The following is a 22,724-nucleotide window of genomic DNA, read 5'->3' on the forward strand; positions in this document are numbered from 1 at the left end:
CGAAGAATCGCTAATATTTTTTATTTTTATTGTTATAATTCGGTATGTATTTAAAAAAATGTGTTGTACAACACACAATTTAACGGGGTTTGATACGTATTTCTATTGTGTGCAACAAATTAACATTTCGCGTTTAATATTATTTTTCGTGTACTCAATAAAAAAGTGCTATTTTTCTCGTTAGTAGCGCACAGGTTATCTGAAAATGCCAAGATCTTCAGGATTATCCATGTTTTGCTTAGAGAAGCGTCATAGTTTAAATTAAATGACGGTTGAGGACTCCTCGGCTTATGTTGGCAACAGTGTTTGTTTCTAACTAGGAACAAAATTAATTACAATAGAAAAAATGTCATAATATCTTTAACGACGCGTTTTATTTTCGACAAATTGACACTAGATTTACCCGAATATTACAAGCTGCTTACTGTTTCCTTCACTTTAATTCAGGTCACACGAATTACAGTTCGTCGTCTGAGAACTTGTTTGATCTACAGACCAGAGCGCACTCAGGCCAATTTCGACTCTAAGCGTTCGGAAACGATTTTTATTTTTAAATATTTCGATTTTTCAATTTTTGACTTTTATAAACCCTTTATTTGTCGATTTTTCAATTGATTGATTTTTCAGGTTTTTTGGGTTTTCAATTTTTCTATTTTTTCAGGTTTCGATTTTTCAACTTCACTTTTTTGATTTTTCGATTTCTCAATTTTTCAATTTTATTTTTTAATTTCTCAGTTTTTGGACATTTCAGTTTTGAGATTTTTCAGTTTACTTATTATTCAATTTTTCGATCTTACGATTTTGCACGTTTTTGATTTTTCAATTTTTCAATTTTTTTAAGGTTTCGATATTTCGACTTCACTTTTTTGATTTTTTGATTCTTTAAGTTTTCAGTTTTTGGATATTTCAGTTTTGGGATTTTTCAATATTTCTGTTCTTCGACTTTTCCATTTTCGACTTCTGGATTTTTCGATGTGACGACTTTTTACTTTTTTTTGATGTTTTAATTTTTCAATATTTAAAATTTTAGATGTTTCGATTTCTCGATTTTTCATTTCAGCTCTTCCATATTTAAATTTTTCAAATGTTTCGATTTCTTAATCCATCGATTTTTCAACTTCCCGGTTTTAGATTTTCTTTTTTCAATTGTCGCTTTTTCAATTTTTCGATTTTTAAATTTTCAATTTTTCAGTTTTTTGATATTTTAATTTTTCAATATTTAAAATTTTAGATTTTTCGATTTCTCGATTTTTCATTTCAGTTCTTCGATATTTCCGTTTTTCATGTTTTCGAATTTTTCAAATGTTTTGATTTCTTAATCCATCGATTTTTCGACTCCCCGGTTTAAGATTTTCTGTTTTTGAATTGTCGTTTTTTCAAATTTTCGATTTTTCAATTTTTCAAATTTGACATTTAAACGGTCAATTTTTCGATTTTTTAATTAATGGATGTTTTGATTTTCCCATTTCTTGACTTTCGAGGGTTTCGATATTGCTGTTCTTCAATTCTTTAATTTTACGATTTTTCATTTTTTAGTTTTTTTAGGGTTTCGATTTTTCGACTTCACTTTTTGGATTTCTCGATTGCTCAATTTTTCGACTTTTTAGGTTCTCAGTTTTTGGATGTCTCAGTTTTGGGATTTTTCAATATTTCCATTCTTCGACTTTTCGATTTTTGACTCCTGGATTTTTCGATGTGTTGATTATTTTACTTTTTCAATTTTTCGATTTTTAAATTTTGGATTTTTTAATTTTTAAAATTTTTAAAATTTTAGATTTTTCGAATTCTCGATATTTCAGTTCAGTCCTTCGATGTTTGAATTTTTCAAGTTTTCGAATTTTTCAAATGTTTCGATTTCTTAATCTTTTGATTTTTCGATTTCCCGGTTTTAGATTTGCTGTTTTTTAGTTGTCATTTGAAAAACAGCTATTGCTTGCTTATAGAAGATTCTGTAGGAAAAAGTAAACTTAGCCCCGCCCACCCACCCGTTCTCTCATTTTGTCTTCAGAAATAAGAAATAAATGTTATAGTAGATAAGTGGTATAACAAAATAATTAACTAGAACTTGCTAAAATAGGACTGAACAATATTAGGAGTGGTCACTGGAATGAAGAAGGGGTGGGTGGGCGGGGTTAATGTTTGTTCATAAAACTAGAAAAAATTGGTCGAAAGTTGTTTCAACAGAACTTCCCTCTTGATAAATCACAAGTAAAAACTCGTTACATTTAGTATATTTTAGGAAGAATTTATTCGGCAAAATTTTGAGATGACGTCATCAATTTTTTGAAGGGAATAAACAGATATATTTTGATTAACAATTTAACATACCAACAATACAAACGTCTGCAAGATTTTCAAGGATTTAGTTGTGCAATTTTTGATTTAATCAATAAAATAAATGAACCAATTCATTAATTTTTTGAGTCACTCTGTATGAGCAAATCCAAAAAATATGAATGGAATGATAAACCACAAGTGGAGACTCATCATATTTTGGATATTTGATTTTCATAAACTCTCAATTTTTCGATTTTTCAATTAATCGATGTTTTGATTTTCCCATTTCTTGACCTTCGAGGGTTTCGATATTGCTGTTCTTCAGTTCTTTAATTTTTTGATTTTTCAATTTTTCGATTTTTTAAGGTTTCTATTTTTCGACTTCACTTTTTGGATTTTTCGATTGCTCAATTTTTAGACTTTTTAGGTTCTCAGTTTTTGGATGTCTCAGTTGTGGGATTTTTCAATATTTCCATTCTTCGTCTTTTCGATTTTTGACTCCTGGATTTTTCGATGTGTCGATTATTTTACTTTTTCAATTTTTCGATTTTTAAATTTTAGATTTTTTAATTTTTAAAATTTTAGATTTTTCGAATTCTCGATATTTCAGTTCAGTTCTTCGATGTTTGAATTTTTCAAGTTTTCGAATTTTTCAAATGTTTCGATTTCTTAATCTTTTGATTTTTCGACTTCCCGGTTTTAGATTTGCTGTTTTTCAATTGTCATTTGAAAAACAGCCAATGCTTGCTTATAAAAGATTCTGTAGGAAAAAGTAAACTTAGCCCCGCCCACCCACCCGTTCTCTCATTTTGTCTTAAGAAATAACAAATAATTGTTATACCAGATAAGCAGTATAACAAAATAATTAAGTAAAACTTGCTAAAATAAGACTGAACAATGTTGAGAGTAGTCACTGGAATGAAGAAGGGGTGGGTGGGCGGGGCTATTGCTTGTTCATAAAAGATTCTGTGGGAAACGGTTAAACTTAGCCCCGCCCACCCACCCGGTCTCTCATTTTGTCTTCAGAAATAAGAAATAAATGTTATAGCAGATAAGTGGTATAACAAAATAATTAACTAGAACTTGCTAAAATAGGACTGAACAATATTAGGAGTGGTCACTGGAATGAAGAAGGGGTGGGTGGGCGGGGTTACTGCTTGCTCATAAAACTAGAAAAAATTGGTCGAAAGTTGTTTCAACAGAACTTCCCTTGCAGTGATAAATCACAAGTAAAAACTCGTTACATTTAGTATATTTTAGGAAGAATTTTGAGATGACGTCGTCAATTTTTTGGAGGGAATAAACAGATATATTTTGATTAACAATTTAACATACCAACAATACAAACGTCTGCAAGATTTTCATTTTTGATTTAGTTGTGCAATTTTTGATTTATTCAATAAAATAAATGAACCAATTCATTAATTTTTTTGAGTCACCCTGTATGGGCAAATGGCAAAAAATATGAATGGAATGATAAACCACAAGTGGAGACTCATCATATTTTGGGTATTTGACTTTCATAAACTCTCAATTTTTCGATTTTTCAATTAATCGATGTTTTGATTTTCCCATTTCTTGACCTTCGAGTGTTTCGATTTTCCTGTTCCTCAGTTCTTCAATTTTTCGATTTTTTAAGGTTTCTATTTTTCGACTTCACTTTTTTGATTTTTCGATTTTTCAGTTTTTAGATGTTTCAGTTTTAGGATTTTTCAATAATTCTTCGGCTTTCCTAGTTTTGACTTCTTGATTTTTAGATGTGTCTACCTTTTTACTTTTTCGATTTTTCAATTTCTGGATTTTTAAATTTTAGATTTTCAATCTTTTGATATTTTAATTTTTCAATATTTCTTACTTTTTCTTTGTCATGCAAGTTTTCGAGTTTTTATTTTTAAATTTTTCGATTTTCCAACTTTTGGATATTTCAATTTTTAGGTTATGTATATTTTTTCTTTATTCAATTTTAATTTTTTCGGTTTTTCATTCCTTCAATTTTTTGATTTGCGATTTTCCAATTTTTCTTTTCTTCAATTTTTAGATTCTTCATTTTTTCAATATTTCGATTTTATAATTTTATGTTTTTTCAAGTTCAGTTTTTTCAATTTTCCGTTTCTTCAATTTTTAGATTTGCAATTCTGCAATTTTTTATTTCTTCAAATTTTGCGATTTTCAATTTTTCGTTTTTTTGATTTTTCAATTTTTCGATTTTTCATTTTGTTTGATCTTCAATTTTTTTTTGACATGCAACTCCCGGAATTTTCATTTTTAAATTCTTCAGTTTTTCGATTTTTCAATTTTTTATTTCTTCAAGTTCTCGATTTACAATTTTTCGTTTCGGTTTTTTATTTTATTTTTTCTATAAAAAATTTCTTCTTTTATGACTTTTTGTTTTTTCAATTTCAATTTTTGACATGCAAGTTTTCGAGTTTTTATTTTTAAATTTTTCGATTTTCCAACTTTTGGATATTTCAATTTTTAGGTTATGTATATTATTTCTTTATTCAATTTTAATTGTTTCGGTTTTTCGTTCCTTCAATTTTTTGATTTGCGATTTTTCTATTTTGCATTTCTTCAATTTTTAGATTCTTCATTTTTTCAATATTTCGATTTTATATTTTTTTGTTTTTTCAGGTTCAGTTTTTTCAATTTTCCGTTGCAATTTTTCGATTTGGAATTTTTCAGTTTTTTATTTCTTCAAATTTTCGATTTTCAATTTTTCGTTTCTTTAATTTTTAGATTTGCAATTTTTCAATTTTTCATTTTGTTTGATCTTCAATTTTTTTTGGCATGCAACTCTCCGAATTTTCAGTTTTAAATTCTTCAGTTTTTCGATTTTTCAATTCTTAATTTTGCGATTTTTCGATTTTTCAATCTTTCGAGGTTATAATTTTTTTGTTTTTTCAATTTTTCATTTTAATCATTTCATCAATTTTTAGATTTTGGAATTCTCCGATATTCAATTTTTCGTTTTTTCGATTTGTTTTAATTTTTATATTTTGCAATTTTTTGGTTTTTCAATGTTCTGATTTTATAATTCTTCTTTTTTTCAATATGAAATTTTTCAGTGTTTGGTTTTTTTAGTTCTTCGATTTGTAATTTTTTGAGTTTTTAAGTTGAAATTTTTCAGTTTTTCACATGTCCAACTCGAACTTTTCAATTTTTCGATTTGATTTTCTCGAGTTTTCTATTTTTAATTTTTTTGAGGTTTCTATTTTTCGACTTCACTTTTTTGATTTTTTGATTTTTCAGTTTTTAGATGTTTCAGTTTTAGGATTTTTCAATAATTCTTCGGCTTTCCTAGTTTTGACTTCTTGATTTTTAGATGTGTCTACCTTTTTACTTTTTCGATTTTTCAATTTTTGGATTTTTAAATTTTAGATTTTCAATCTTTTGATATTTTAATTTTTCAATATTTCTTACTCTTTCGAGGTTATAATTTTTTTTGTTTTTTCAATTTTTCATTTTAATCATTTCTTCAATTTTTAGATTTTGGAATTCTCCGATATTCAATTTTTCGTTTTTTCGATTTGTTTCAATTTTTATATTTTGCAATTTTTGGGTTTTTCAATGTTCTGATTTTATAATTCTTCTTTTTTTCAATATGAAATTTTTCAGTGTTTGGTTTTTTTAGTTCTTCGATTGTAATTTTTTGAGTTTTTAAGTTGAAATTTTTCAGTTTTTCACATGTCCAACTCGAACTTTTCAATTTTTCGATTTGATTTTCTCGAGTTTTCTATTTTTAATTTTTTTAAGGTTTCTATTTTTCGACTTCACTTTTTTGATTTTTCGATTTTTCAGTTTTTAGATGTTTCAGTTTTAGGATTTTTCAATAATTCTTCGGCTTTCCTAGTTTTGACTTCTTGATTTTTAGATGTGTCTGCCTTTTTACTTTTTCGATTTTTCAATTTTTGGATTTTTAAATTTTAGATTTTCAATCTTTTGATAATTTAATTTTTCAATATTTCTTACTCTTTCGATTTTTCGACTTCCTGATTTTAGATGTTCTGCTTTTCAATTTTTCGATTTGTTAATTTTTCATTCCCGATTTAACGAGATTTGATTGTTCGGGTTTTCGGTTTCTCAGTTTTCCCAGTTTTCCATTTTTTCGTTTTTTGATTTTTCCGCTTTTCCAATTTTTCAACTTTTAACTTTTTGTTTGTCGATTTTTCTATTTTTCGACTTCATCACTTTTCGATTTCTCGTTCTATGGATCTTTCAATCTTTCAATTTTTCGAATTTTTAAGATTTTTTATTTCTCGATTTATCGAGATTTGGATTTTTCGATATTTTGATTGTTAATTTCTCAATTTATAAATTGTTCAATTTTTAACTTTTCGATTTTTCGATTTTGGCCTATTTCGGTTTCTCAGTTGTTCGACTTTTCGACTCCACCATTTCTTGGTCTTTTGATTTTTTGATGTTTCATTTTTCGATTTTCAGTTCTTCGATATTTCGATTTTTCAATGATTCGTTTTTACGATTTTTTAAGGTTTCGATTATTATGTTTCTCGATTTTTCGATTATTTTAATTTTTCTTTTTTTTTGTCACTGTTAATATCATACTGTGTATCGAAAACAACCACAAAAAAAAACATTTAAAAATTCATACAAAATAGAACATAGTGTTTCCAAAACATTTTCGGAGTGACGTGAGACAAACTCTGTTTTTACGTTGTAACGAACAAACGAAATGACGGAAAAAATTGATAACCACAGTGATAATTATTTATTGTCGACTTTTAAATTTTTTAATTTGTTTTTTGAGGTTACAATATTTGCAACGAATGTGAAGTGACAGTCTGGGTCAGAGGCGGCTCGTCAAGGTTTTCAAGGGTCACTATTAAAACGATGATATAATAATTCTCTAGGTATCATACTCTCTAGGCTCAAAATGAAACCAGTTGGCGCAGTGACGTCACTCGGTCAGTAGAACTATTGGAATTTCAACATAAAAGCACGAAGAATCGCTAATATTTTTTATTTTTATTGTTATAATTTGGTATGTATTTGAAAAAATGTGTTGTATAACACACAATTTAACGGGGTTTGATACGTATTTCTATTGTGTGCAACAAATTAAAATTTCGCGTTTAATATTATTTTTCGTGTACTCAATAGAAAAGTGCGACTTTAATTTGGAGATAATTATAAAAAAAGTGCTATTTTCCTCGTTCGTAGCGCACAGGTTATCTGAAAATGCCAAGATCTTCAGGATTATCCATGTTTTGCTTAGAGAAGCGTCATAGTTTAAATTAAATGACGGTTGAGGACTCCTCGGCTTATGTTGGCAACAGTGTTTGTTTCTAACTAGGAATAAAATTAATTACAATAGAAAAAATGTCATAATATCTTTAACGACGCGTTTTACTTTCGACAAATTGACACTAGATTTACCCGAATATTACAAGCTGCTTAAGTTTTCTTCACTTTAATTCAGGTCACACGAATTACAGTTCGTCGTCTGAGAACTTGTTTGATCTACAGACCAGAGCGCACTCAGGCCAATTTCGACGCTAAGCGTTCGGAAACGATTTTTATGATTTTTAAATATTTCGATTTTTCAATTTTTGACTTTTATAAACGCTTTATTTGTCGATTTTTCAATTGATTGATTTTTCAAGTTTTTGGGTTTTCAATTTTTCTATTTTTTCAGGTTTCGATTTTTCAACTTCAATTTTTTGATTTTTCGATTTCTCAATTTTTCAATTTTTTAATTTCTGAGTTTTTGGACATTTCAGTTTTGGGATTTTTCAGTTTACTTATTATTCAATTTTTCGATCTTACGATTTTGCAGGATTTTGATTTTTCAATTTTTCGATTTTTTTAAGGTTTCGATATTTCGACTTCACCTTTTTGATTTTTCGAATTGTCAATTTTTCGATTCTTTAAGTTTTCAGTTTTTGGATATTTTAGTTTTGGGATTTTTCAATATTTCTGTTCTTCGACTTTTCCATTTTCGACTTCTGGATTTTTCGATGTGACGACTTTTTACTTTTTCGATTTTTAAATTTTAGATCTTTCGATTTCTCGATTTTTCATTTCAGCTCTTCCATATTTAAATTTTTCAAATGTTTCGATTTCTTAATCTTTCGATTTTTCGACTTTCCGGTTTTAGATTTTCTGTTTTTCAATTTTTCGATTTTTAAATTTTAGATTTTTCAGTTTTTTGATATTTTAATTTTTCAATACAGAGTCATCAAAATTGATTGAGAGAGTTGGTAAACCTGAACTTGAATAATTTGGTTTATTAAGTTGCATAAAAATATTAGCTGTCAGATTTGAAGTTTCAAGTTTCAAATTTCAAAACTCAGTGGCGTCTTTTTTCGACTTTTTTTTGGTAAATACATTAGTTGTCAGATTTGAAGTTTCTAATTTTTGTCACGCCACTGAATTCATTGTCATATAACCTTAAACAAATCTGTCATAGGGTTGACAAAATTCACGACAAAAACAGAGGGTACCAACTCTCTCAATCAATTTTGATGACCCTGTATTTAAAATTTTAGATTTTTCGATTTCTTGATTTTTCATTTCAGTTCTTCGATATTTCGGGTTTTTCATGTTTTCGAATTTTTCATGTTTTCGAATTTTTCAAATGTTTTGATTTCTTAATCCATCGATTTTTCGACTTCCCGGTTTTAGATTTTCTGTTTTTGAATTGTCGTTTTTTCAAATTTTCGATTTTTCAATTTTTCAAATTTGACATTTAAACTGCCAATTTTTCGATTTTTTAATTAATGGATGTTTTGATTTTCCCATTTCTTGACTTTCGAGGGTTTCGATATTGCTGTTCTTCAATTCTTTAATTTTTTGATTTTTCATTTTTTAGCTTTTTTAAGGTTTCGATTTTTCGACTTCACTTTTTGGATTTTTCGATTGCTCAATTTTTCGACTTTTTAGGTTCTCAGTTTTTGGATATTTCAGTTGTTGGATGTCTAAGTTTTGGGATTTTTCAATATTTCCATTCTTCGACTTTTCGATTTTTGACTCCTGGATTTTTCGATGTGTCGATATTTCAGTTCAGTTCTTCGATGTTTGAATTTTTCAAGTTTTCGAATTTTTCAAATGTTTCGATTTCTTAATCTTTTGATTTTTCGACTTCCCGGTTTTAGGTTTGCTGTTTTTCAATTGTCATTTGAAAAACAGCTATTGCTTGTTCATAAAAGATTCTGTGGGAAACGGTTAAACTTAGCCCCGCCCACCCACCCGGTCTCTCATTTTGTCTTCAGAAATAAGAAATAAATGTTATAGCAGATAAGTGGTATAACAAAATAATTAACTAGAACTTTCTAAAATAGGACTGAACAATATTAGGAGTGGTCATTGGAATGAAGAAGGGGTGGGTGGGCGGGGTTACTGCTTGCTCATAAAACTAGAAAAAATTGGTCGAAAGTTGTTTCAACAGAACTTCCCTTGCAGTGATAAATCACAAGTAAAAACTCGTTACATTTGGTATATTTTAGGAAGAATTTATTCGGCAAAATTTTGAGATGACGTCATCAATTTTTTGGAGGGAATAAACAGATATATTTTGATTAACAATTTAACATACCAACAATAAAAACGTCTGCAAGATTTTCAAGGTTGTGCAATTTTTGATTTATTCAATAAAATAAATGAACCAATTCATTAATTTTTTTGAGTCACTCTGTATGAGCAGATCCAAAAAATATGAATGGAATGATAAACCACAAGTGTAGACTCATCATATTTTGGATATTTGACTTTCATAAAATCTCAATTTTTCGATTTTTCAATTAATCGATGTTTTGATTTTCCCATTTCTTGACCTTCGAGTGTTTCGATTTTCCTGTTCTTCAGTTCTTCAATTTTTCGATTTTTTAAGGTTTCTATTTTTCGACTTCACTTTTCGATTTTTCAGTTTTTAGATGTTTCAGTTTTAGGATTTTTCAATAATTCTTCGACTTTCCTAGTTTTGACTTCTTGATTTTTAAATTTTAGATTTTCAATCTTTTGATATTTTAATTTTTCAATATTTCTTACTTTTTCTTTGACATGCAAGTTTTCGAGTTTTTATTTTTAAATTTTTCGATTTTCCAACTATTGGATATTTCAATTTTTAGGTTATGTATATTTTTTCTTTATTCAATTTTAATTTTTTCGGTTTTTCGTTCCTTCAATTTTTTGATTTGCGATTTTTCAATTTTTCATTTCTTCAATTTTTAGATTCTTCATTTTTTCAATATTTCGATTTTATAATTTTTTGTTTTTTCAAGTTCAGTTTTTTCAATTTTCCGTTTCTTCAATTTTTAGATTTGCAGTTTTGCAATTTTAATTTTTTCCGTTTTCCGTTGCAATTTTGCGATTTGGAATTTTTTAAATTATTTCTTCAAATTTTCGATTTTCAATTTTTCGTTTCTTTAATTTTTAGATTTGCAATTTTTCAATTTTTCATTTTGTTTGATCTTCAATTTTTTTTGACATGTAACTCTCCGAATTTTCATTTTTAAATTCTTCAGTTTTTCGATTTTTCAATTCTTAATTTTGCGATTTTTCGATTTTTCAATCTTTCGAGGTTATAATTTTTTTGTTTTTTCAATTTTTCATTTTAATCATTTCTTCAATTTTTAGATTTTGGAATTCTCCGATATTCAATTTTTCGTTTTTTCGATTTGTTTCAATTTTCATATTTTGCAATTTTTGGGTTTTTCAATGTTCTGATTTTATAATTCTTTTTTTCAATATGAAATTTTTCAGTGTTTGGTTTTTTTAGTTCTTCGATTTGTAATTTTTTGAGTTTTTAAGTTTAAATTTTTCAGTTTTTCACATGTCCAACTCGAACTTTTCGATTTTTCGATTTGATTTTCTCGAGTTTTCTATTTTTAATTTTTTTAAGGTTTCTATTTTTCGACTTCACTTATTTGATTTTTCGATTTTTCAGTTTTAGGATTTTTCAATATTTCAATTCTTCGGCTTTCCTATTTTTGACTTCTGGATTTTTCGATGTGTCTGCCTTTTTACTTTTTCGATTTTTCAATTTTTGGATTTTTAAATTTTAGATTTTCAATCTTTTGATATTTTAATTTTTCAATATTTCTTACTCTTTCGATTTTTCGACTTCCTGGTTTTAGATGTTTTGCTTTTCAATTTTTTGATTTGTTAATTTTTCATTCCCGATTTATCGAGATTTGATTTTTCGGGTTTTCGGTTTCTTAGTTTTCTATTTCTTCGTTTTTTGATTTTTCCGCTTTTCCAATTTTTCAACTTTTAACTTTTTGTTTGTCGATTTTTCTATTTTTCGACTTCATCACTTTTCGATTTCTCGATTTGTCGAGATTTGGATTTTTCGATATTTTGATTGTCAATTTCTCAATTTATAAATTGTTCAATTTTTAACTTTTCGATATTTCGATTTTGGCCTATTTCTGTTTCTCAGTTCGACTTTTCGACTCCACCATTTGTTGGTCTTTTGATTTTTTGATGTTTCATTTTTCGATTTTCAGTTCTTCGATATTTCGAGTTTTCAATGTTTCGTTTTTACGATTTTTTAAGGTTTCGATTATTAGATTTCTCGATTTTTCGATTATTTTAATTTTCCATTTTTTTTCTCACTGTTAATATCATACTGTGTATCGAAAACAACCACAAAAATTGTCATTAAAAACATTTAAACATTCATACAAAATAGAACATAGTGTTTCCAAAACTTTTTCCCCAAAAAAATCCATTGGGTTATTACGATTTCAACAATATTCTTAGTTTAAGACGTTTTGCTAGTATAAAACACAAATAAAGAAATAATTCTTAATTAAATAAAATATGTAAAATCGTCTAAATAAATAAAAACCGATCAAACAACTATTTAAATTATAGTCCAAACCAACCAAATCGTTTCTGAACGCTTAGAGTCGACATTGGCCTGAGCGCGCTCTGGTCTGTAGATCAAACAAGTTCTCAGGCGACGAGTTGTAGAGAAACAAGTTTTTTTATTGGCATCGACTATTTAAATTTGGCGCTTGTCTTTGACGGTTGAGGATTCCAATGTCAATAAGGGTGGTTTTGCAAAATCAGCCTCTGATTAAAACAATAAAGTGGTGCGCATGCGCACCAATTTGTTGCATTGGGTCCAATCAAAACGTCGCAAACATTTAAAAAAATATATTTAATCACATAAGAATGGACATGATTGGTATAAACAGTCAGTGTTAGAAGAAATAATCATTTCTTCTCTCGTTTGTCAACTGTCGGAAATGGAACATCTCCGGTCGCTCGTTTATAGCCACTTCTACATCCTCCCTATTAATAGCACTAGTGGTTGGACTGAAAAACATGCTTAGTTGTGATTTCCACACTCCTTATTATACAAACCTAGGTGTTCGCGTACAAACTCTATGATTCTTAGCCCTTCTTATTAAATTCTCGGCGAAGCATTTAACAGCTTCTAGAATCATCATTTCAGCACCATTAACCTTCACACCTTCGACGATTTCCTCTGGTTTGAGAACAAAGCCGGAATTTCGGGCGGCTTGTCGAATGTAGGAACACTCCATTTTGGTGTGTGGGTCGGAAATGTCGATCAAGTCAACGACTTTTTTCGACGATGACATTTCTAACAAAAAAAATCAAATAAAAAAAAATACAAACAATAGAATTTTGTATACCGGTGTCCGAATCTACATCCACGTTGACGTCATGCGTGTCGTCAACAACACTTCTAGCGTCATTTTTCAAGCCCTGTCCTGAATAACAACACATTAATAAGTTTTTCTCTTCAGAGTCCCTATTGAACAAGCCGTACGAAATAAACGGGGTGTAGTCATGTGATCGTCCATACATTAAAATAGTTTTGGTGTTCCAACTCTCGATCCCTTGGATTTTTTCCTCGAGGAGGATTTTTTTAATGGTTCTAGCGCGACTCCACTGGAAATACAAATCAAACAATCAACAAAATGGCGCCATTGTTTGAACAAACCTCGGAACTTCTCCTCTTCGCCACGTTCCAACTCACGAACTCCTTCAAACTCGGCGCAGTGAACGGATACATTCGCTTATAATTTACATTCGTTGCTAAATCGCTATACAGAGGGAGCCTCTTAAACAAGTACGGCAGCGCCTCCCCCATACTCTTCAGCCGGTTCTTTGGTAAAGTCACTTTAAAGTTTCGCGTTTCCTTATTGGTCGAAACCGCGTTACGACTCGGAACTTGTATCAACTTCCCCAACTTCGCTAAAAAAGATCCTTCTACTTTTTTTCCAAACACGATTATTTTAGTATTGTTGAACTTGATGTCTTTTCTGTTCAATTGTATCAGTTGTTTGATATTATTAGTTGGGATTGGTTTATTCGTTGACCTGTTTTCTTCCCGACAGTACGTTTCCAAACCATAGATGAGCTTATTGCTTTCGTCTTGTTCGATTTTTTCTTTTTGGGCCTTGGGTAGACCTTCGTGTGAGGCAGGCAAACAGTACGAATGATCCACGTTCATTTCTTCATTGGTGTCGTTTACGTCGGAACAATAATCATGTTCTGTCACTTCGATTTTAATATCGTGTTCTTCAGGCTTTATAGTTTGAACATCGATTTCCTCGGGAATGTTATTGGGGTCGGTTTCGATTTGTGAATGATGGGTGTTTTCGTCATAGAGAAACACATCTATGATGGTTTCGTTACCTAGCGTTTGTCTACCGCTGTACGTTTTATCTAGTTTTATATTGTGCACTATATCTATTGGTTTGTTTAAGGTTACTTTGAAAAAAATTTGTACTCGTACGGGAAACTCGCCCCAGCCTCGTCGTGACAAATGAAACGGAGATTCGCTAAAATTTGTTATAATTTAACTATGTACAATCGCACGCAAATGTTTGAGCCTATGGGCGGATCGTTTTTGTCTACCCTCACCGAAGAAGGCGGTCCAAATCCTTCAAGGGCAGAATTTGTAGGTAGGCTCAAACTACAACGAAATTCACATTTTACCCTATAAAATTTTATTGACAATAACGGGACGGACAGTAGTCATATATACATTTGGTAAGAAATATTTATGGCTCACACCAGTTCTCTCGAATTTGTCGGAGAAGATTTAGTAGGTAGTTGTTCCCATAAAATAATGGTCACTTTCGTTCGTGAGTAACGATGGTCCGGACATGAATTATTTTGCTTTCTAACATCTTTCGACCAATTGTTCCGTATAAAAAATTTCATCACTTTTTCAAATAAAATACTCTTAAAAAAAAAACGATATTGTCGTTGAGTGACATGTAACTGGCATAATAATAAAAACGTGCCATTTTTGTTAACTGATATTTTTTTCATAAATGTCGCAAAATTATTAAATTTGTCTAATCATCCCCACCAATGATGTGATGACGTCACTTCAAATTTATGCATAGTAAATGGGTTTTAAATTGTATGCAGTAACATAGTCCTACACATGTAGTTTATGACTCCGTGTTGAGTTTTTATCCAAAACGTCCAGATTTTTGGAAAAAAAATCAAAATTATAAAACAATATTTTGCAATTTAATTTTGAATTTGCAAAATCGAATACTTTGAAATATTGTAGATGTTTTGAAGTTTTTGTGAGCATGGTAACTTTTTCGAAAATTTGATTAATCAAATATGCGCAAAATCAAAAATCGGAAAAACTGAAATTCACTAATGCAAAAAACAGAAAATCGAAAAATACAAATCGTAAAAATCGAAAATCTAAAAATGGCTAATGAAAAAATCGAAAATTCAATGAATCAAATACCTAGGTCGATCGAAAAGTGGAAATTCACAAACCTCAAAAATCGAAAAATCGAAAATTGAACAACGGGAAAACCAAAAAATCGAAAAGTCAAAAATTTGTAATATTGAAAATTAAAAAAATCAAAAACAAAAATAAAAAAAATCGGAAATTAAAATAATCAAATACATAAAGTAAAAAAAATTGCAAAGCCTAAAAACTGAAACGAACAGAAAAATCGAAAAATCAAAAAATTGGAAAAACAAAAATTCGAAAAATCTAAAATCGAAAAAGTGGAAAATGGAAAATCTGAATAAAGAAACTTGAAAATTCTGAAAATTTGAAAATCGAAAACCAAAAAATCGGAAAGTAACAAAATTGAAGTCCAACAGTTGAGAATGGAAAAATTGAAAAACCGAAAATTCTAAAAATCGACAATGGACAAATTGAAAATCGCAAAATTTAAATTGAAAAATTGAACATAGAAAAATCGATGAATTGAAAAATCGAAAATTCGACTACTCAAATTTTCTAAAAATCGAAAAATCATAAAACTGAAAAATCCAAAATTCTAATCATCGAAAGTCTGAAAACTGAAAATCGAAAATTCTGAAAAGCGGAAAATAGAATATCGAAAAATTTAAAAGAAAGAAAATTGAAGTCTAAAAACCGAAGAATGGAAAAATTAAGTCAAAAATTCGAAAAATCAAAACCGAAAAATTCAAAGATTTAAAAAGAAAATCGAAAAATCCAAAATCTGGAAATTGAAACTCGAAAATTTGGAAAATCGAAAAGTAAAAAAATTGAAGTCTAAAAGCTGAAAAATGGAAAACTGAACAATCGAAAATTCGAAAATCAAATATCGAAAAATCGAAAAGCCGAAAAATCGAAAATCTGATAAATCAGATATGCGAAAAACAGAAAATCTGAAAATGCAAAACTGGAAAATCAAAAATCTAAAAATGGAAAAACCGAAAATCGAAAATTCAATGAATCTAATACGTAAGTCGATCAAAAAACTGGAAATTCACAAATCTGAAAAATCGAAAACTCGCAAGATTGAAAAACCGAGAATTGAAAAATCAAAAAACCGAAAAATGGAAAAATCAAAAATCGAAAAATAGGAAAACCGAAAATTCGAAAATTCATAATATTGAAAACTCTAAAAGTCGACAATTGAAAAATCAAAAAACTGGAAAATAAAATAAACGAAAAATCGAAAAGTAAACAAATTGCAAAGCCTAAAAACTGACGAACAGAAAAATCGAAAAATCGTAAAATCAAAAAGTGGAAAATCGAAAACTGGAAATTGAAAAATCGAAGATTGGAAAATCGAAAAATCGAAAATCGGAATATCGAGAATCGACAAATTAAAAAACCGAAAAATCGAAAAATTAAAAAATCGGAAATCGAAAAACGAAAAAAAAAACGAAAATTCAAAAATCGAATAATCCGAAACTAAAATAATAGAAAAGTGAAAAAGTAAAAATTGCAGTCTCAAAACTGACGAACAGAACAATCGAAAAATAAAAAAAAAATCGAAAAATATCTAAACATGGAAAATCGAAAAATCGAAAATCGGAAAATGGAAAAACTGAAAAATCGAAAATCGAAAACTCGAAAATTCGATGAAATAAATACTCGAAAAAGCGAAAAGTAAAAAAATTGCAAGGCCTAGAAGTTGAAAAATCAAAAAATCGAAAAAATGAAAATCGAAAAAGAATCAAAAAATCGAAAAGTGAAAAATCGGAAAGTAACAAAATTGAAATCTAAAAGCTGCAAATTGCAGAACCATAAAAACTGAAACAAATAGAAAAATCGCAAATCGAAAAATCGTAAAATCAGAAAATGGAAAATCGAATAATCGAAAGTTGAAAAATCGAAGGTCGAAAAATAAAACAACCGAAAAATCGAAAAATTTTATGATTAATGGAAAATCGAAAAATCGAGAATAGAAGAATTAAAAAACCGGAAAATTGAAAAATCGGAAATCGAAGAATTAAAAACGTTAAATCGAGAATTCAAAAATCAAAAAAATCGGAAAGTAAAATATAATCGAAAAATGCAAAAAAATTGCAAAGTCGAACAGAAAAATCAAAAAATCTAAAAATGGAAAAACGAAAAATCGAAAATTGAAATAATTGCAAAAAAAATCGAAACATCGAAAAATCAAAAAAACGAAAAATTAAAAAATCGAAAAACGAAAAAACTGAAAACTCGAAAAATCAAAATACCGCAAATTTGAGAAATCAGAAAATTAGAAAGTAATAAAATCGAAAAGTTGATAGAAAAATGGAAACTGAAAAATCTAATTCGATGAAACTGTTGGTCGAAAAAACGAAAATCGAAGTGACCTTTTTTTGAGACAGGCTGTATAAGTAAATCTAAAAAATATTATTGCAATGATAAATCAATTTCAATAATATTTTTATCAAATTTTACGATGACGTCATGCATTTTTTGGCGAAGATAAGCAAATACATTTTGATTGTGGCTTTGAAAGTATTCTTCGACTTTCGTTCCATTTCAAAATTTACTCTTTGTATATTTCAGTGGTCACAACGAGTTCACTAACTACGCTGAAGTATGCAAAGATTAAATTTGTCACCGAAAACCGAAGAACGTTCGGTCCGATGTTACACCTCGGAGAGAGACCGCAGTAAAGGATAACAAATGGAACGGATAAAATAAAGCGTCAAATATGATTGATAAACTTTAAACCAAAATTAAGAAGTTTATAAACTGAACATTTTTTTTGCTTTTTCAAATGTAGTACACTTCAAAAAATGTCCGTGACTTACTTTAATGTGAATTTTATAACTATGGTCGGCACAATTAGACCTAATATTAGTATGATTTTGAGCATATTCTCGATGTTATTAGAGCAGGACAGGTTTTTTTTTTTTCTAACGAATTGACAAGATTTCAAAGTATTCAGTTTTGCAATTCTTGATTTCTTCAATAAAATAAATTGACTCAGTCATTATTTTTTTTTGAGTCACCCTGTATGTATAAACAAATCCAAAAAATATTAATGGAATGGTAAATCACAAGTATAGATTCATCATATTCTGAACATTTTAGATAGGGTATTTATAAAATTAAAACTAATTCTGGGTAAGAATTAGGTCAACACGTAAATTTCGTTGTAGTTTGAGCCTACCTACAAATTCTGCCCTTGGACGATTTGGACCGCCTCCTTCGGTGACGACCGGCAAAAATGATCCGCCCATAGGCTCAAAACATTTGCGTGCGATTGTACATACTTGATGTCACGTGACTGCGCAACTCATACGTCACAATTGACAACTCCAACAAAATGGCGACTATAACTTACCTAACCTCAACGACATCATGAGGTTTATATGACGGATGCAAATAATAAACGACTTTATCGATGAAATGAGAAACGTCAGGCTTGTCTTTTGGTCCCCTTACGTACACCATCCACTTGTGTGTCAAAATGTCGTCCTCTGATGACGGCATCCATTTTGAAATATTACCGACTACAACCCTGTACTTCGTCTTTTTGCGACTTCTAATAAACTCCAGGGGCTTTTCGTGCTCAACGGTTGGCAACTCCACGATTTTTTCAGCGTTTTGACACACACTCTCATCCAATTTGATTTTTTTACTTTCTGGTACATTTGTCGGTGGTTCAGTTGCTTTATGTACGAGATTGTATTTAGGAATAACTTTGCGTTTATCTCTAACACTTAAATGGTCAAGGCTGTTGACATTTCGGCCTAGAAGTTTTTTAACAGCCGGGTGAATCCGGTTTTGTTTATCCGGAACGACGAGGGTGTCAGACGTCGACGGTTCCTCTTCAGTCCCACTGTACTCCAATTCCTTCTTTTTATAGTACGACATAATCAAAGCGTAACGTAACAAGTGTAAAAGTTTGCGGACTTTAAATATCTGAAGCTCTACTTGCTCGATCTGTTCGTGCCTTTGGGTGATTTGTTTGCTATATTCATCCTCAATGATTTTTTTTATTTTCGTTAGGTTCTCCCGTTTATCTAGAAAAATACTGACTTGGTAAATATAGTTGTCACTCACACGTGTTTACCTTCTTCTTCGTTTAATTCCACAGCCGAATTGTAGCTCTCATAGTCAGGGTCCACTTGCCCGGTTTCCCTATACCGATCCATTCTTCCACTGCCACTCAACCTAACCTAAACAAAATTACCAAATTAGGTACTATTTCAAAACCCCATGCTTTATGAGAGCAATTGTCAGGTGTTGATTCTAAAATAAAAGAGGCTCAAAATAGCACGTTTTGGGACATTTCGTGCACGAAAAATAGAACGAACCTTACCTCGAGTGATCGTAAAACCTTGCGAATGTGCGGCTCCAAACATTAACAATAACAGTCACTGTTTACTTTTTGCCTTAATTGTTGTGCGATTAATATTTTGGCACCCTCCTTACACCGACCCTGACCAAACAAATGCAAACGATTGGCTGTCAAAAATCAACCAATGACGCGACAGAAACGGGACTATAGCCACTTCCGCCCCCCATATGTCATATGTCAAAAGTGACGTCGCCGGCGACGTTTATCCTGCAATAAATACGAAATAGGAGGAAAATTGCATCAGAAATCTCTTGCATTTGTGACATCTCGTTGCACTTTATTACAGAAGATTTTTTTGCGGAAATCGTGAGCAAAAATGCCCGGGGAAAGCGAAAATCGTGAGTACTTTTGGTTAACCTATACTCGGACCAGGCGTGGATGCGGCTAAATAAAAAAAAAAAGTTGAAATGATTTAGTTTACATCAGTAAAATTTATCTTTGTTATCATTTATATTGATTTTGAAATTATTTCTGTCGTGTATTTTGACGTTCCTATGCGGCCACATGTACAGGGTGTCTCACTAAAATTCGACATTCAGTAACTTTCGCATCTTCAGTTTGGCATTCGTGGTGTATTCAAAGAAATACCACCTTGACGGCACAAAACTCAACTTTTGCAGCAATTTACACGTCTGAGCAACACGGCAATGACGAAACCGGTCTTGGCACCCAAGACAAACCGTTCAAAACCATCCTCCGCGCCATGCGGCACGCTGGTAAAGAACCATTTCCTACCATCTTCGTGGACGGGAAAGAAGGCGCGAAATTCGAACCCGCGTCTAAAACTCAATTGAAAAAAAACAACAAAATTTGGGTTAGGGAGTCTTACAAACAAGTGGAAGCCAATAAAAGAGAGGAAGAAGACGCCGCTAAACGCGAGAAGAATTTGGAAGAAGCGAAAAAGGTTATAATTAGTGAAGATAAGTCCTTAGCAGTGGCGAAACGGGTGAAAGTTTGTCAAGGTATGAAAGATCTGGCGTTATTTAACAACAATAAATAAATAATTGTCACAGGGAAAGAATATAGAGACCAAAGGGTCAAAATTTATGGTTGGGTGCACCGGTTGAGACGACAGGGCAAAAATTTGATGTTCATTACGTTACGGGATGGTACTGGGTTTTTGCAGAGCGTTTTAAGTGACACGCTATGTCAAACCTACAACGCTGTAGTGTTGTCAACCGAGTCGTCCGTTTTGTTGTACGGTACATTGAAGGAAGTCCCAGAGGGAAAAAGCGTAATTTTTGACACATTTGTGTTTTTTTAAATTGATTTGAGTGTTTAGGCCCCCGGTGGACACGAATTGATTGTTGATTTCTGGGAGTTGATCGGAATAGCGCCACCTGGTGGAGCCGACGCCATACTAAACGAGCAAGCGTTGCCAGATGTACAGGCCGAAAATAGACATATCATGATTCGTGGCGAAAACACGTCCAAAGTTTTGAGAATGAGGTCGGTTCTTCTTCAGGCGTTTAGGTAATTTATAAATTTAATTAGTGCGAAAAATATGTAAAAAAAAAAATTTGTAGAGACCACTATGCGGATCGGGGTTACTGCGAAGTGACACCACCGTCAATCGTTCAAACGCAGTGCGAAGGAGGCTCAACTTTATTCAAACTCGACTACTTCGGGTACTTACTTAAGTCACTTTTTGTTAAGTCAACTAAACTTTGTATATAGGGAAGAAGCCTACTTGACACAAAGCTCTCAACTATACTTAGAAACGTGTTTACCATCCATGGGTGATGTTTTTTGCGTAGCGGAAAGTTTCAGAGCGGAACAAAGCAGAACTAGACGACATCTAGCAGAGTAAGTACTTAACTTAAGTAACATTTCACACAATTTTAATCATCAGATACACACACGTGGAAGCTGAGTGCCCCTTCATAAATTTCGACGACTTACTCGACCGTCTGGAGGACTTGATTTGTGACGTCGTAGATCGAGTGCTTAAGTCACCCTACGCCGACATTGTATACGAACTGAACCCTAACTTCCAAATTCCAACAAGGCCGTTCCTTAGAATGAACTACACTGAAGCTATTGAGTACTTAAAGAAGAACAACATCACGAAAGATGATGGCTCATTTTATGAATTCGGCGAGGTTTGTTTCGTTTTTGTTACTAAAAACACTACTAATAAAATGTATAGGACATTCCAGAAATGCCTGAACGCAAAATGACTGATCAAATCAACAAACCGATTATGTTGTGTCGCTTCCCGGCCGAAATTAAATCCTTCTATATGCCTAGATGTCCTGAAGACAACCGTCTGACTGAGAGCGTTGATGTTTTGTTACCCAACGTCGGCGAAATCGTGGGTGGGTCCATGAGGATTTACGATTTGGAAGAGTTGATGGCTGGGTATAAAAGGGAGGGGATTGATCCTACTCCGTATTTCTGGTATACGGATCAGAGGAAATACGGGACTTGTCCACATGGTGGTTATGGTCTCGGGTTGGAGAGGTTCGTCTGCTGGTTGTTGAACCGGTACCATATTAGAGAAGTTTGTTTGTACCCGCGCTATTTGAACCATTGTAAACCATAAATAGCTTGGAAAAGCTGCTGAACATGCATTTATAATATTTTCACTTAATTCTGCATTAAATGTTGAAACACTGTAGCGTATTTTATTTATAAAACCACTCCTAATATATTAAAAGCGGAACTGTTCAGTGCGCATGCGTGCGTCAGTTTTCAGCGTCACGTCAGTTGGACTGGATGCCATGTTTTGACGTTTCGACTGCAAACTAACATAACCCAAAACGAACGATTCAAGCTTTAATTTTTAATTATCGGATTAAATCTGAAACGTCCGAATCATTTAACAAATCGCAGTTTCATTTTTTGTAAGACATAAATATTCCCAGGGGGCTATTTGTTACAAAATTGGGTAAAACAAAGTGGAATTTATGGGCAAGGTGTATCCATGTACAATCGCACGCAAATGTTTTGAGCCTATGGGCGGATCGTTTTTGCCTGCCCTCACTGAAGAAGGCGGTCCAAATCCTTCAAGGGCAGAATTTGTAGGTAGGCTCAAACTACAACGAAATTCACATTTTACCTTATAAAATTTTATTGACAATAACGGGACGGACAGTAGTTATATATACATTTGGTAAAAAATATTTATGGCTCACACCAGTTCTCTCGAATTTGTCGGAGAAGATTTAGCAGGTAGTTGTTCCTATAAAATAATGGTCACTTTCGTTCGTGAGTAACGATGGTCCGGACATGAATTATTTTGCTTTCTAACATCTTTCGACCAATTGTTCCGTATCAAAAATTTCATCACTTTTTCAAATAAAATACTCTTAAAAAAAACGATGTTGTCGTTGAGTGACATGTAACTGGCATAATAATAAAAACGTGCCATTTTTGTTAACTGATATTTTTTTCATAAAT

General features: G+C 31.1%; 2 protein-coding genes across 3 annotated transcripts; one reads left to right on the plus strand and one right to left on the minus strand.

Annotated features, from left to right (window-relative positions):
* Positions 1 to 6,952: 6,952 nt before the first annotated feature.
* Positions 6,953 to 21,939, plus strand: LOC135125217 (asparagine--tRNA ligase, cytoplasmic-like). 2 transcript variants are annotated; one of them, XM_064050633.1, is made up of 8 exons: positions 6,953 to 6,992; positions 19,880 to 20,284; positions 20,336 to 20,556; positions 20,605 to 20,795; positions 20,849 to 20,950; positions 21,000 to 21,128; positions 21,175 to 21,424; positions 21,472 to 21,939. In XM_064050633.1, exons 1-8 carry the CDS (start codon positions 6,968 to 6,970, stop codon positions 21,865 to 21,867), a joined length of 1,719 nt encoding a protein of 572 aa, XP_063906703.1. In that variant the 5' UTR covers positions 6,953 to 6,967; the 3' UTR covers positions 21,868 to 21,939. The 2 variants fall into 2 exon arrangements, with proteins under 2 accessions (XP_063906703.1, XP_063906704.1); XM_064050634.1 differs by lacking the exon at positions 6,953 to 6,992 and adding an exon at positions 19,503 to 19,660 and having other exon boundaries at positions 19,943 to 20,284.
* Positions 12,382 to 19,410, minus strand: LOC135125216 (YEATS domain-containing protein 2). Its single transcript, XM_064050632.1, has 7 exons — positions 19,284 to 19,410; positions 19,035 to 19,140; positions 18,303 to 18,984; positions 13,211 to 14,054; positions 12,900 to 13,158; positions 12,607 to 12,847; positions 12,382 to 12,558 (listed from the first exon to the last, which is right to left on the minus strand). Exons 2-7 carry the CDS (start codon positions 19,114 to 19,116, stop codon positions 12,444 to 12,446), a joined length of 2,223 nt encoding a protein of 740 aa, XP_063906702.1. The 5' UTR covers positions 19,117 to 19,140; positions 19,284 to 19,410; the 3' UTR covers positions 12,382 to 12,443.
* Positions 21,940 to 22,724: the final 785 nt, after the last annotated feature.

This window comes from Zophobas morio, unplaced genomic scaffold, assembly GCF_036711695.1.
Source record: "Zophobas morio isolate AGI-343-1 ecotype UQ-CSIRO unplaced genomic scaffold, CSIRO_AGI_Zmor_V1 ptg000008l, whole genome shotgun sequence".
Lineage (NCBI taxonomy): Eukaryota > Metazoa > Arthropoda > Insecta > Coleoptera > Tenebrionidae > Zophobas > Zophobas morio.